This window comes from Branchiostoma floridae, chromosome 18, assembly GCF_000003815.2.
Source record: "Branchiostoma floridae strain S238N-H82 chromosome 18, Bfl_VNyyK, whole genome shotgun sequence".
Classification (NCBI taxonomy): Eukaryota; Metazoa; Chordata; class Leptocardii; order Amphioxiformes; family Branchiostomatidae; genus Branchiostoma; species Branchiostoma floridae.
Genome location: NC_049996.1, coordinates 12129142 through 12144791, shown reverse-complemented (window position 1 = coordinate 12144791; position 15650 = coordinate 12129142). Strand labels below are relative to the sequence as shown.

Here is a 15650-nt window from a genome sequence, read left to right as displayed (position 1 = left end):
GACTACGTGGTGCAAAAGCTGTAAAAAGTGAAAAAAAATCTACAGCAACACGCCATGTACTGCAGGTTAGGCTCCCGTATGTCGTCCCGACTTATAAAGTATTGAAATATACAAAGACTTTCGTATCAATGAACCCACTCCACTTTCAAAGTGTGAAGGAGGGGGCAGATGAATGTATGTTTTGATAAAGCCCCGGCTTCCGCGACGTCATACGTTTGTTATTCTACGATGCGTGTCAGAAAACATATCCGCCTCGACATCGTGTCTCCAACACAACGATTCTTTCCTTTCGAGCAAAATCTCCCGTTGGTCTCTCTCAACCTGCGCTGGAGTTTAGCGAGGTCTTCCCGATCTCTCTCCACTCTGGTCCGGAGCTCTCCCATTACGTGACCGATGTTCTGCGTCTAACTTTGAGGTAAATTCCTATGTGCGAAATACAGTATTCTGTTAGCGTTCATATACCCGCGTCCTCGTCCATGTAAAAGTTAAATACCGGCATTAATTGTTGTGTCAATAAAATTTGCATGGTGTTATGGGGGTTCGTTATAGCTGACAGTGGAGGGGTATTCTTCGAGGTTTTAACGTGATTTTACGTTCTATGTGTCGTCTTGCTGTTTATGACGATTATAAGGTACAGCAATGTTTTTTGCTACAATACATCACTTAGAAAGTTTCTGTTTTCGTGTGGTCCTAGCAATAGATAGCGCCCCTCCCCCATGCAGGTACTGTAACATTTCCTAAACTGCCACGTCGATGTGTACACGTAGTAAACTGACGTCTATGGTTTGGGCAGAACATGAAAATCAAGTTGTTTCTTTTTTTACGAGTTGTCCCGGGAAGGGCTGTGTTTTGAACGTGAACGGTACAGGTGAGACTTTTCTTTTACCTTGTCCTACTCATTTACTCAGTAACCAAACAATATGCGCAGCTCTACGTCGATGACGTTTAGACACCCAGGTAAGAAGTACACAAGGTAGCATTAACAGTTATACATTACTAAACTGGATAGATTTAGGGAGGGGTCAGACGTTTCACCCTGTCTCCACATTTCAGGTAGCTTTGGTGTAAACTAGTGGATGCTACATGACATTTCTTGTCGTCTTTATTATGTCGAATTTGCAATTCCGTCTTGGCATTGTTGAGATCACACAGCCATTGCCTAATCATGCCCCATGATTAACAATCTACGCTGATAATTGTAACAGGATAAGGTGATCAATGCTGCAGTGCCTTGAGAACCAGTCAGAACTGCCCTGATAAGGTGGCAGTCGAGGGCGCCTATTGCACTGACATGAAAGTGGACAAACAGTGCCGAACAGTATAGAATATATCTACTCTAGTCTAAAAGCTAACTCTAAACTGTAACATGTTGTGTTCGAATTCTTTTCCTGAGACAGTGGAAGACGAAGAATCACACCTTTTTCATAATGTTTGGATTCTGTGTTGTTAGCATAAAACACCTGGTTGTGAACAACCAACCTTGTTATTGTCTCAAATTCTTTCTATTTTCGATTTTTCAGGTGAAGTGAATTTAGCAGGCAGTGGAGAAAATTGCACAAGAAAAAGTCGGTAACGTATGAATGCTCAAAGCAGAATGAGAATAACAAACGTAAGGTATGCAGTATTCTTTATTCTGATCGGAGTACTCTCGGGATACATCCTGTGTCTCATGCAAAACGACTGGAAAACCGCCACTGTCCCTCTACATCAGGAAAACACTGATGAAGTGCAACGTTACATCTTTCAAGATGATCATGTTCGGTAAGTAACTGTTAACAACTTCCTACTGCAGTGCGTCACCGGTGTCATGTTTCTAGTCAGTCAATATTTGTCGCTTCGTGGGGTTGTGTGCGTGCGAGGAGTTTGATAATTGAAGACCTTTATTGCACATTTTTGCCACACCGAACTAAGTATAGGTCAAAGCAAGACTTGTTGAAGAGATAAATTAACAGGTACAAAATGGTGGCAGCATAGGGTCTCCATCTGATGCCCTTCTGTGATGCACTTCTATCGCCTGGAGTATACTAGAAACCCCCAAGTGTTGAGGCAAATAGTTGGGAGGGGAAAAATTGGCTTGACAGGAACGTACCTATATAATGTCATATTCTCGTGTACAAGGTCTCATCGACTCTTATTTCTTTTTATATCGTGGTAAACGTAAATAAATGTAAACAAAATATGTGTCTTACATAGGCCAATACCTAAGGATTGTACAGGAAATGTACTAATGTCGTCCATTTAATTCTCAGTTGACAGTTCACTTTACCACCGTTTGTTGCTTGCTTGCTTGATTGGCAAAAGCAAGAGTCCGTAGACTTCATGCCTCCATAGAATATCTATATATCATATGAATTCAAATATCATTGTAATCATCTGGCAACGCACAGGGACAGACCAAAACAATACCTCCAAGTTTCATGGAGGTAACAATTCATCAGCTAGGCTACTCACACAGAGCCTTGGCCACATGTAATGGCTAATTCCAAATCTTCCAGGTCTAGACTTCCACAGGGGCTACAGAACAAAGATGGGCCGAGGAAAATACTTCTGGACTGTGGAGCTAACGTTGCTTCTACTGTACAGGTAAGAAAAAAAAGGATATTTCTTTGTAGCCCCCCTCCCTAGTGAACCTGCTTCCCGGAGAAAATGACTACGTGGAATAATATCATTAAAAATTACTCTGTTTCCACTCAAATGCCACATTTTGTATTTACACACAAACAACAACAACACACACAAACAACACACACATAAACACACCCACACATGCAGACACATTAAAAACTATGCCTCATTTTTCATAATAATAAAATATAACATTTATACCTGAAAAATGTCTGTGACAACTCTATAACGAAGATCACATCCCACATGTTCTGTGCAGTTATTTCGGGAGACTTACCCTGGTGGAACAGACTACATTATCCACTCGTTCGAGCTGGATGCGAGGCTGGCACCCTACTTTGCGTCCTACTCCAACCATGTCCTCCACTGTCCAGTTGCCGTGGCCGGGCAAGATGGTCATTATGTCACTTTTCTTACCGTTTAGACTAAGCGCACAACCCGCCGTACGTGCAAATACTAGTACGTGCAGTCTAGGTGCCAAAACGTGGGCAATCTTTTAGGATCCGTATTATATAAAGTGGTAAGTACCGCCTCCGTACGAACTCGTAGGGAATCCAACAGATTTGGGAACTTTTACGTGCAGGCACAACTTTGTGTCACCTTGCGCAACCGTGCGAGTGACGTGCGTTGACGTACTCCCCCCCTGCTCTTACCAGTCGTTCCCAACGTTTTCACAAATACGTGGCGGACGTGGCCTCCAAAAAACGTACGGACAAATTGCACGTACGGCGGGTTGTTCCCTTTTGATCCGGGATGCTGTTAGATGATAAAATCAACCAGGGTGCACCCAAGCATAAAAAACAACATGGGCCATGCAGGTCGCTGTTAGAAGTATCCTACCAGGTGTAACGTCGAAATGTTGCGTTACTGTACGGTCTTAATCATGTTTTCGTCTCCTCATTTATTACCTTTGCCAGAATGGCTAAGGTTATGTTTTAGGCTTGTATGTGAGTCTGTCTGTCTGTGTGTTAACAGTATAACTCGAGAAGCCTTAGATGGATCCCGATGATATTTGGTAGGTGGATAAGGGTCGGGAAAACGAAGGTCAAGTTCGATAATGGGCCCCCTAGCGGCTTGCTAAGGTACTGCAGCAGAACCTCAATATTTGATATCTCGTGTTCTGGACATGCTGTGGTTATGATTTTTGAGTGGTAGATAGCCCTTGAAGCAGAGAGTAAGTACTATAAGTTTGGACCCCCTAGCGGCTTGTTTGGAACTGCAGTCGCCGATTTCCTTTCAAACTTTGGACGAGAATAACTCGAGAACGTGTTGATGAATCATCACGATTTTTGGTATGTAGATAGCCCAAGTAACAATGTACATTATGAAGTACTAATTATGCAAATCAGGAACTAATTTACATAATTAATGAGGAAAGTTTATAAATCCACTGCATTTCATGATAGGACTTTCAAACTTGTCACATGTATAGATGAGAAAGAGAGAAATATCAATGCATGTTGATTATGCAAATGATGACCTAATTTGCATAATTAATGAGAAAATATAAACGCATTGATGGATCGTCATGGTTTTTGGTATGTAGATAGCCAAAGGGAAGACTTACATGATGGAATTCTAATCATGCAAATCAACAGCTAATTTGCATAATTAATTAGGAAAATGTGTAAATCCACTGCATTCCTTTATAGGACTTTCAAACTTGCCACATGTGCAGCTGAGAAAGACAGAAATATCAATACAAATTAATTATGCAGATGAAGATCTCATTTGCATAATTAATGGCAATATGAACGTGCTGACGGATCGTCATGATTTTTGGTATGTTGATAGCCTAAGTAAAACGTTACATAATGAGATACCAGTTATGCAAATTAACAGCTAATTTGCATAATTAATGAGGAAAGTTGATAAATCCACTGTATTCCGTGATAGGACTTTCAGACTTGTCACATATGTAACTGAGAAAGATGGCAGAGAGTAAGAGGTGTATGTTTGGGTCCGCTAACATCTTTTCTTGAACTGCAGGAGCCGGTTTAGTTTCCTACTTTGAAAGATAATAAGTCAAGAAGGGATTGAATGGATCATCATGATTTTTGGTATGCTGACAGCTTAAGTGATGCTTGATACAATTTAATATTAGTATGTAAATAGGGATCTGATTTGTATAAGCAATGGCAAAATGTTATGAACCAACTCCAGGCATATAAAATAAAATATAATGAGTAGCACATTTATGTTTTCAATATAAAAATGCGCCCATAAAAAGCTTTTTATTGGCCCGATCTATATCTAACTACAGTAAAAAATGTTGATATTATATTCATTCTATGTTGAGCACATTTACCCTTCGTTGACTGTCAACAACTTCTTGGCACCTGAGTCTCTTTTTATGGCAAATACAAGCCGCAGTTAGAGAATTAGACCTTAATTATGTTTTCCAGGAGGAGAAAACATGTTCTGCTGACGCGTTCTTTTTCTTTCTTCCTCCTAGCAGAAAAGGTAATTATAAACGGAAAAGACTGGGCTGTCTACCTTGACTGGCTATCACGTCAGGCTACTCAGATACCCCCATTCATAGCCCCAATTCTTTTTTCACTTGCACACACTACTTTGGGGCGAGCCTAAAGGTATGGCATCGTATGTGAGTAGCTTGATACAAGGCTAGAGGGAAAACATTTTAAAATATGTATTTTTGCAAAAATGTTGCCTTTCTAGTGTATTATTATTTCTTCACAGGAAACATGACTGCCTACGGCGAGTCGGCATGGAGTCCCGACAAAGGTCTTGTCAATGGTTACGACCGGATGTGGGGAGGTGCGACGATCTACGCCGATGATTCGGAGATAGATGATGAAAAATCCGGCAGAAAACTGGGAGTACGCAACGTCAGACCTACGTTGGATCTGTCCACGTGGATACAGGAAAACACCGGTGTGTTTGAGATTAAATGATGTACGTGTGGTGTAACTACATGTTATTTGGCCTAGAAGTCAGAGGGACTAGTTATAAATCCATACATGCTACCAATCATGTGTTCTTGGGAAAGACACTACATGACATTCTTCACTCCACCCCGTACAAACGGTTTTCTGGCTTTGGTTAGGAGGTGAAAGGTGGTAGGAGGTAGGGAGGGTAGAAGTAATCTCCAAGCAGATCCTATGGTAGCATAAGATAGTATCAACAGCTGCCAGGGGAGTGAAGTCGGCCAGGGGTGTGTTTGGCTACCTACATGGCAAATGTACACCTCATGGCTGACACTTCTTGGCCAGTTTAATACTATCCATGGTAGGATCTGCTTTGAGACTAGGTAGAAGGGGTTGGTAGGAGATACTGTGCCCTAGACACAATGGTTTTGATTCACTAAATAACAACCCACTGCCCTTACCGGTTCGAAAGTCCTAGTTCCTAGAATAAGACGGAGATCGTAGATTTTCTCGATAGTATTCGATGGTACCGACAAAGAACATCAAATTTTCGATTCAACATCTGAGTGCTGAAACTGTTGTAGAATCATTTTCCAACATGTTAACAACATTTCTGTTGAAATAAAACAATGTATAACTAGAATATGATGTTGAAAATATGTATGTCCCGTATGTATTCTAATTCTACATTCAATTTGTTAGATAGATTTTTTTGACAGCTAGAAACAAACTGTCTTTTGTACAGCACCGGAAGACTACGTTATTTTCAAACTTGATGTAGAGGGAGCAGAGTACGACATCTTGGAGAAGATGATCAGAGAAGGCACCTTCGAGTGGATAGACAAGTGTGTGATTTGCATTGATCTATCAAGTCTTTTCAAATCTTGGTAAGGCCACACTGTCTTAATTTTATGGATGCCATCCTCTGAAGACCCCAAAAGTAATGCGCGAGGGCGAAAAGATATAGGTCTAGGAAAATGAATGCTGTTTAACCACAGCAAGAGGGTCTGAAGTTATGCTGACCGTAAATTTCAGGAAGCACAAGCTTAACAGACACACACATACACACACACAGTGACACACACACAAACACACGAACACACACACAAACACACACACACACACACAAACACACACACACACATGACTCATCAATTCGAGATTGTAGAGGACTGTACGTTTATCAATGAAGTATCCCCATAGTCGTACTGTATCCCAACATTGCAGGTTTTATGGTGAGTTCCACAGCTTCCTTACTGTACCGGGTTGGCCGAAAGAAAGAAGACAAGAACTTAAGTCTACTCTGGCCAGCCATGGCATCAGACAGATTGACTGGGCAGCGCAGGACAAAAGATACAGAGACATGGAACGCCTTCAGAGATCAGACGTAAGTACAATTATAGAAATTGTGTAACGCTAGCTCACCCTTATCCGCTGGGTAACCTACATCCGTTTTAAATCAATGTATTTGGGGATATCTAACATTTGACGTGCAAATTAGGTCTCAATCTGCATAATTTACACTTCATTGTATACATCTTTGTTTAAGGTATTGACAAAAATACCCCTGCAGCTCTAGGGCATCCTACTATGAAGCTCAAACATACACAACTTCTTCCTTACATCACAAGCTATTTGCCACCAAAAAATCGTATATAGCACGGCCAGGTCAAAAGACACAAAAACGGAAGTTATGCTGCAGTACCAAGGTCACATACCAGGGGCCCAAAATCGGCGCTGATCTTCGTCTTCCCAACACCTACCAAATGATGGGCCCCCTTGGAAATCAACTATGCACTGTTGTAGGGGCTACCCATCTGTTTTCAAGATGAAATAAAATAAATAAATAAATAAATAAATATCATCGTAATCCGTCTAAAGGTTCTTGATTCAAACTTACCACAAAGAGCCGGAAACACAACCACACAGACAGACAGTCAAACAGACAGACATACCCCAAACGATATCTCCATTTTCACGTTGCATCTTGATGTGGTTTGCTGGACAAAAAAGAAGGGAAGGAATAGAATAGAATAGAATAGAATAGAATAGAATAGAAAAGGTCGAGATCTACTTTCAGACGGGAGAGTTCTTGACGCAATGTTGGTTGAACGTGTTACCAGGTCCCAGATGACGCCCCTGGAGCTGCTGGGGACGTCTACTCCAACTGTTCCCGCTCTCCTGGCGGTCCGGCCCGCTTGGCCCTGACGGTTCAGGTCGGGATGAACAGGAAGGCAGCCCACAAACTAGTGGAGACGATCCGGGCGCACTCCAGCAACATGCCGGTCACACTCTTCGTCTACGGGGACTTCGTGCAGGAGTTCCCGGACCTGGTCACCAAGTGGGCCGACAGATATACGATAGGGATACGAGAGGTATTTACTTTGTTTTGCTTCTTATGGCGTCGTGCGCGGCGTAACTGGTAGAGTGTTTTTTTCCCAGGAACTGAACCAAAAAGTTTTTCCAGTCCGGCGGTCTTGGACCTGGTATAGGGTATACGCAGCGCTACTACGGCCTGCATATGGAAAGAGACCGATTTCTGCCAACCCCCGAACTTTCGTCGACAGGACGTGTCTGGAAATTTGTTTTGAAAAGAAGAGGCAGGCGTGTCTGACGTCTATTCCTTGGCCGTCTAAACGTGGTTAGACGCGGGTACACGCATATCTACTTGCGTTTTAACCGAGAATTGCAAGTCTTTGAATCGCGATTTACATAACATAATCGAGATCTGTACTGTAGTTGTGCTTCGAGGGGTCCGACAGGCTGTTATAAATGGAGATTTGTACAGACACCAACACCGAAAGAACTCTATGTGCATCGTAAATACTATCAGAATGGTTACTATGTGAACTACAAACTTTGTATTACAAGTCAAAGAGGCTCGATATGCACTAATACTGTAAATGCATTTAAGTTCGCGGGGATTCAATTTCGCGGTAGCGGGAAAAATGACTTTTCTTGGTAACACCATCTACTGCAGTCTATAATACATTATAGAAAATTGTTCGCGGTGGATTCAATTTCGCGGTAAAGTGGTCGCCGCGAAAACCGCGAACATTAATCCACCGCGAACATTTCTGCATTTACAGTATTCTTTTTCACATCGTGCACGTAGGGCGCACCGTTTCCGGCAGGTCACTGGGTTCTGCAGAACACCGAAGTGATGCGGATGAGCATGATGTCGGCTGTACAGCGGATGAGGGAAGTCGGGCTACAACCAGCCTACTACTGTCCTGATGGTCTGTCGAAACGGGTGATTGATATAGCGAAGGCAAGAGGGTTGAGGCTCATTCAGCCAACAGCATCCTTTCCTCCAAATGTTGGTAAGTTTGTGCTATCCATCCTCTCTTGCCGTTCCACCCCCCTTTATTTTATGCAATGACCCTGACGTATTAGACTGCGATTCGTGCTTCCCTCTGCGTTAGCGTTGGTCAGTCATCGCCAACCAATCACGTCGCCGCCTACAGTCAAGAGGCAGCGTGATTGGCTAGGATTTTTGTTCCCTAAACAACGGGAGGGTGGTATCTGATTGGCTGACAGCTGCCAAAGCGGGAAGGACGGAAACACGCTAACGACACATTTCCAAACCAGGGCCCGGCCGGGCAGTTTGAGGAAACAAAAAATAGAAATGCTAACGTAAAATTTTCAACAGATAATGCCCCCCGATTTTCTCTTTATGTCTTGTGTAGTTTGGTGTCTTTATATACTTTGTTCCAGAAAGCTGCCCGGACGGGCCCCGGTTTGGAAATATGACGTTAGCCTAAGGCTTTAATAGGTCACATTTCTAAACTGGGGCCCGGCCGGGCAGCTTTCGGGAGCGAAAATAATGATATAAAATGCATCATCATCATCATCGGTCGACGTGATCAAACATGTTCGCACATGTTTACACACGGCGGGTTATACCGCCCCTTACGGGGTGACATACCCTTTCGTATCAAAATACACAAAATGTCAAAATAAGATTCATGGGCATGATTTGTGTATATGTCTAGGTATACATTGTAATTTTTCGTTTCTTAAAACATTCCGGCCGGGCCCCGAGTTTGAAATGTGACCTAAGCCTAATTGCTTGACTAATACGCAAGTTGGAAGCTTGGTATGAGACATGTACAATCTACGCACGCTCAGTGCGCAACCTTCAGTAGTGCTGCCTTGACCTTTGACCATAAATGATCTCGCGAATGCGAAACTCCTGCATTCTTCTTTCACCTTTCAGGAACACTGTTGACAGAAGACAACTACTATCAGTACAATGACGTGTTTAGGACCCCCAAGGCGCTCCGTATCCTGTATGAGCGCATCTCTAACGGGGGGATCCTCAGTCTAAACAGTGACCATCCTGACAGTTACATGATCTCTGTTTATCTCATGGACTATCTGTACGAAAACTCCGGCTTTGAACTTGTCGGTGTAGACACCTGTATAAAACCATAGATTCAGCCTTTAAGACATGAATAGTACGTAAAGAGGCAAGTTTATAGTGTTACATTTACATGGGTAAATAGTGTTCTTTTCTATGACCGATCGCTTTGTCCTTTGCATTGTACATGGACAAATTGTAGCACTCTTTATGAATATATATACATGACTGTTTAACTATCATGTATTCAGGTATCAGCATAAGAATTGAATATTGAAAAATGCATGCTGAAGGACAGTGATACAATGCGATAGCTTTCAAGACCTTACCATTATACCAATTTGTGGCAGCAATGTAGAAGAATATCTTATGTGAGTCTGTAGAAGGATATCTTATGCGAGTCAATAGTTATATTTTGCTAGAACACGAAAATTACAAGAACCGCTGTAGCAACTAAGTATACGGATTACTGTTTTAGGAATTACTGATGTAGATATTTTACGTGTCGTTAGCAGCGATGCCTAGATTCAGTACGAAACCAGTCAGTATTGCCCCGAGGAAGGTTGCAGAAAGTTACAGAAACGTTGGCTTCTAAACAACTAAAACATTACTTGTCGCGTTTTTTTTTTGGAGAAAATAACCTAGACGATATATTTGCGAATCTTATGTTCGTAAAGCCTAGTTCTCTTTCTTCTTTATTTCTTTTATGTGGAAAACCTGGAGATTAAGTACATACAGAGTGGGCGAAACCTTCCCAGTACATGCCAGTAAAGTATGTTATATTATACTATAGAGGAGTGAAGGTCGCGAACGTACCCTCAAATGCTTACTGTTCTATCAACTTTACGTAAGTCTAAGAAAACGCATGTCATACAAATTCTGCACGGTCTTTGGACTGGTCTTTCGGGCCTCCAACTGTTAGCCGACGATCAATCCATTATCTGACGGGAAGACATTAAAAACAAGAATTTTCAAAACTGATTAAACAAGAATAGGGTCTTTCATATGATAGTTCACCTTAAACTGTCCCAATTTCACCCAAATATCCTACCAATGTCGCTAGCACTAAGAAATGGCTTTCATATTTGTTCTCACCGTGGTTAACTGTCGAGTCCCCCAGATAAAGTGCAACTTCACATTGAATGCAGAAAAAACTACAATAAAATATGCATTATCGTCCAATGGACAACTCGCCTTTACCCTTACTGGGCATGTCCTTTATATCAATTTACAAAAAATTAACAATACACCGATCCGAAGTGATATAAATTTCTGAGTGTGACAAGTTATCCTACACCATTCGCAAGGTCAGAAAGTGTCCACCCATGCGCTCTGTGCTATAAGGAATGGGATTTGGTAGTACGAAATATCAAAGGAATAGAGAGCAAAACTTGAACGTTTCTCTTCGTTTTTATGCGTTTACGTATTTCAGATTTCAAATCCTGAAATACGCATACGCAATGTCAAAGGTGAAGGCCCCAAACGTTTAATGCAAGTGATCTTGTTGTGTATAGACCATGGTTACTAGTATTCCATGCGTACTTCAAATTGTGAACCGACTTGTGGCCCGCGCAAAAAGCAAGGCAGCTAAATCCCTACTGATGACTTAGCTGTGAATCGGGCTTGACCCTAGCAAGTTGCAGTCAAATTTTACCTTAAGATGAGGGTTTAGAAACATTGTAAGATAGGATAATCCCCCCACCAGCTTCTCTAACAACTGCTGATGACAAGCAACATTAATCGTTTTCTGAGTTTTAAAAAACACGGCGCAACTCGAAAATAAAAGCGACACCCTTCAGCTTTTTGTAAATTGCAGTGGTTACGAAGTGCTCCCCACATGTACAGCATTACTTAGTGCTTTATTATCTAGATTATCACATCATCAAATTCTTTAATCATACATTCCATACAAATGATTATATATAGTTAAGTATCTCATTGACATAACACCATTGCAAGGTGGAATAATTTCATTCTTCTATCAATTATTGGCAATCAATTATATAAAACAATAAGGCAACTTCATCATCTTTATGATTGACACCTTTAAGTACACACTAAATTATATTTCTGTCTTACCTAACAATCGAGTCCCATATTCACTACACAACAAATAATAAACATGAAGGCAGTTCTATGTTCTTGCATTCCATACAGCCAAACGGTACCTGCACAAGTGACAATCTTAAGACTTCAACCTGAGGACCACCAGACCATTGCGACCACTTTTTGGCAGTCTCTAAGCTTGTTTCCATTGACACAAACTCTGAAGAATCTATTCTTCTGTGACCACTTGTCTACATAGAACAGAGAAATTTCAAAAGTCCTCAGAGTGGCCATCTTGGGCAGTTTTAACAAGGAACTTTGGACTTGACAGGACTGGACAAGCTCAACATATACATCATACATGTATAAGTTGCAAAGTCAGTATTGTAATATACAACATACATATTCTGACAGCAAGATTTAGTGGCAATGAGGCAAGGAATCTTGTATTGCAAGGATATACGTTTGTACCTTTGGAATAACACAACCAAACTTGTGTAATCCAAATTAGTTTATACTATGGGTCCTTCAATACATGTACATGTAGTTCATATCAAACTTATGATGGTGACTTGTTGCATAATTCTTTTGTTATGATTTTAATAATCTTGTCTGTCAATGCAGACACAACTGGCTTATAAAACCGAAAGTCATCAGATCGTCTTTGCAATTTTTTACCCTTAAAGGTCTGTAACCGAATGACAAAAGGATGGAATCTTGGAAAGAATGGCAAGTTTATATTCTGAAGATGAGCCTATGAGTGCAAAATTCTACTTTTGTAAAATATTGTTGATACACAAAATGGTTGCTCAAAACATTTAAGGTGTAAATGGAACCATCAAAACATCAGAAAGATTTTAAGGTATAATGTTTTACCAAATTTTTTATTATTATACTTTAAGGCCACACCAATTTAATTTCTTGGTTCACGGATTTTTTCATGGAAAATATGGAGCGAAAGGGCGAAATAAAAATAAAAGTTGTAAAATGGTTGGGATAAAGGTAACAGCTAATCCAAAACATAAAGAAAAAAAGTTCTTTGCAATTTTGTACCGTTAAAGTTCTGTAACTGAATGACAAAAGGACGGAATCTTGGAAAGAATGGCAAGTTTATATTCTGAAGATAAGCCTATGAGTGCGAAATCCTACTGTTGTAAAATATTGTTGATACACAAAAAGGTTGCTCAAAACATTTAAGGTGTAAATGGAACCATCAAAACATCAGAAAGATTTTAAGGTATAGTGTTTTACCAATCTTTTTTATACATACTTTAAGTAGTACCAATGATTATAAAGGCAAGAAAGTATGCACCAAATCAACTCTATAATTTAAGCATCAAAGTACCAAAACTATACCATACACTGTGCATCTAAGCTTTGCTTACAATAATTTTTCAAGTAAAGATCAGAAAATTACACCATAATATCTTGGGTTATATCATTATGATTGTATGGCTTATCCCACAATACTGCCATTGATGAACATAGTCATTATCCTATGATAATTGCTCATTGTATCTTAATATGTAACAGCACGTAGACTTTTTGATCAACTTGTCATGCAACTTCTTTTTTTGTGTGTCTTGAATTCTTTGAGTATAAAGAAAATTATGGTTAATGATTGGTATGAATTTTTTTCCTTAAGTGTTACTTTTTTTACAATATAACACAGCAGCAGTTAATCAAGCAATGTTAAAATCAATATTAATCTTCTGTTCAATTTGCATTGTGTAAGGCTCTTATTTTGTTGCTGAGTGCCTAGCTATTGTACATGACTGTATCTTTATTCAATGTTATCAAATAATTGTTCAATATTTTTCTCTATCTATGCCTTCACCTTAAATACTAGATAAAACTTTTTACACTTGATTGTCATTAAGATATCACACATTAGTTCTTCAATTTAATATGCACATTGTTTTGATTAGATTTTCCTATTTCAGAAGTACCCCCGTAAATGATTATGGTACTATTTTGAATATTAAGAACAAGGGGATTATATGAATTCATATAACCTTCTTGCTAAGATTATATATTCCACTGCCATGGCACCAAATACAAGTACTTACATACTATTTTGTCAGAGAGTACAGTTGTCAGCAAAGTTTGTTCTGAGCCAAACCAGACAAAATAGCAGAGTACCATTTCCATCCTTGTCTGTTTGAACCCTCCAAAGCTACAACTGGTCAGACAACAGGTCCTTACAAATGGGATACAGTAATAAAAGGGTTAAACTTTGCTATGACATCTTGATACTGGATGGAGCTTGGATCATGCTCTTCAGAATCCCCGCTGTCTGTCGGACCTCGGCCGGGCGCGCCACGCCGATGATGATGAGCTTCCCGTCCTCCAGACCCGCCATGATGTGGCTGTTGCCGGGGGTGACGAAGATGCAGGAGATCTGCTTGTGGAGGGGCATGCTGGTCAACTGCTTCAGACTGGGAAACAAGCAAAACATCATATTAACGTTAGATGTGTCCAATGATCACTTTCTGTCACTCTTCGTTGAACATGACTAGTGTATGGGAAATATAGAGCTGTCGAAACACATCATCATTGGCCTCCGTCCATCTAAAGAGATGATGGGTTTTGGTTATGGTCGACATCTTCCCTGGTGGCTGAAACAGACCAGAAACAATACATCCCTGTGACAAGTGGGCTCTTTCATTGACCTCATGACCTGTATTGTCTGTCAGCGGTCACACAGGGTTGATAAATTTAATTTGCTATCTCTGGCAACTCTGACCTTTACTTCCTGTCACTGTGGCGACTCTGACCTTTGCTTCCTGTCACTTTGGCAACTCTGACCCTCCCTTCCTGTCACTTTGGCAACTCTGACCTTTATCAATCCTGTCACTCTGCAGTGAATGTGACTAACATATAGAAAATACATAACGTGGAAACAGCAAACAGACAGATGCCAAAAAAAGTTCAATGATCAACCCCCCATTTTGCAAAGGCAATAACATGCTTCCTTTCACCCAGTTTAGCACTGACATTACCTGGATAACTCTCGCACAGTCAGCACCCCTTTCTCATCCCCCGTCACCACAAACTCCATGGAGGTGGCCATGTCCACCAGGGAGTCAGGCAGGTTCTCAGAGGACAGCAGCTTCCCATTGATGGAGTACAGGTGCATAGAGTGGGTGCTCTGGAAAGTGCAGGAAAATAGAGCAATAAAAACGGTAAATGCCAAAATCCATTGTCGTCGAAAAGTATGTTGAGCAAAGTAAAACAGTCCCATACAAATTGCAGAATGCTGTTAATGAGAAAGGGACATAGGAGTCTTGAATGCCTCTCTTTCAGACATAAAGTCATATGCTATATGTCAGAACACCTCATACAGCTGTCTTTTTAACATACTCTTAATAGGGCATTCTCATACCTCCATCAAGATGATGAAAAAATTCCAAATATTTGACAAACACACACTATTCTCTCATTGGTCAAACCACAACGTCTTACTGCATTCTCTCATTGGTTGACCAGTTACCTGTTGATTGACAGTCAAGATCAGTTAGTAGTAATTCAAATGATATTATCACATGACCACCGTACCTCATTGGTGACCCTGCCCAGCTGCTCCCTGGCGTACAGGACCACGTGACCCTCCTCTGACAGGGCCAGTCTGGGCAGGGTGAGTCGGGAGGGGTTGGTACAGGGGGGCCGCAGGGTGCGCATATAGTGGCCCTTCCGAACTGTGTACATGTTACAGGTGCCGTCCTGGG

The 15650-nt window shown here is 41.0% G+C and overlaps 2 protein-coding genes across 10 annotated transcripts in view; one reads left to right on the top strand and one right to left on the bottom strand.

Annotated features, from left to right (window-relative positions):
* Positions 1-297: 297 nt before the first annotated feature.
* LOC118405376 lies at positions 298-13535 on the top strand. Of its 2 annotated transcripts, XR_004829897.1 has the most exons (11): positions 298-415; positions 1521-1761; positions 2496-2583; positions 2885-3020; positions 5326-5520; positions 6259-6358; positions 6741-6900; positions 7637-7888; positions 8629-8836; positions 9733-12608; positions 12984-13535. XR_004829897.1 is itself a non-coding variant. In XM_035804859.1 (10 exons), the coding sequence occupies exons 2-10, from the start codon at positions 1577-1579 to the stop codon at positions 9948-9950; spliced, it is 1542 nt and encodes a 513-aa protein (XP_035660752.1). In that variant the 5' UTR covers positions 298-415; positions 1521-1576; the 3' UTR covers positions 9951-12955. The 2 variants fall into 2 exon arrangements, 1 of the variants encoding a protein (XP_035660752.1); XM_035804859.1 differs by lacking the exon at positions 12984-13535 and having other exon boundaries at positions 9733-12955.
* Positions 13492-15650, bottom strand: part of LOC118405375 (neurobeachin-like protein 1) — a 50221-nt gene continuing 48062 nt past the window's right edge. For all 8 annotated transcript variants that reach the window (XM_035804850.1, XM_035804854.1, XM_035804851.1 and 5 more), the window contains 3 exons: positions 15481-15645; positions 14925-15073; positions 13492-14360 (listed from right to left, as the gene is read on the bottom strand). In XM_035804850.1, coding sequence (XP_035660743.1) covers positions 14162-14360; positions 14925-15073; positions 15481-15645 — 513 coding nt within the window. In that variant the 3' untranslated portion in view covers positions 13492-14161. The remainder of the gene's footprint in view (positions 14361-14924; positions 15074-15480; positions 15646-15650) is intronic.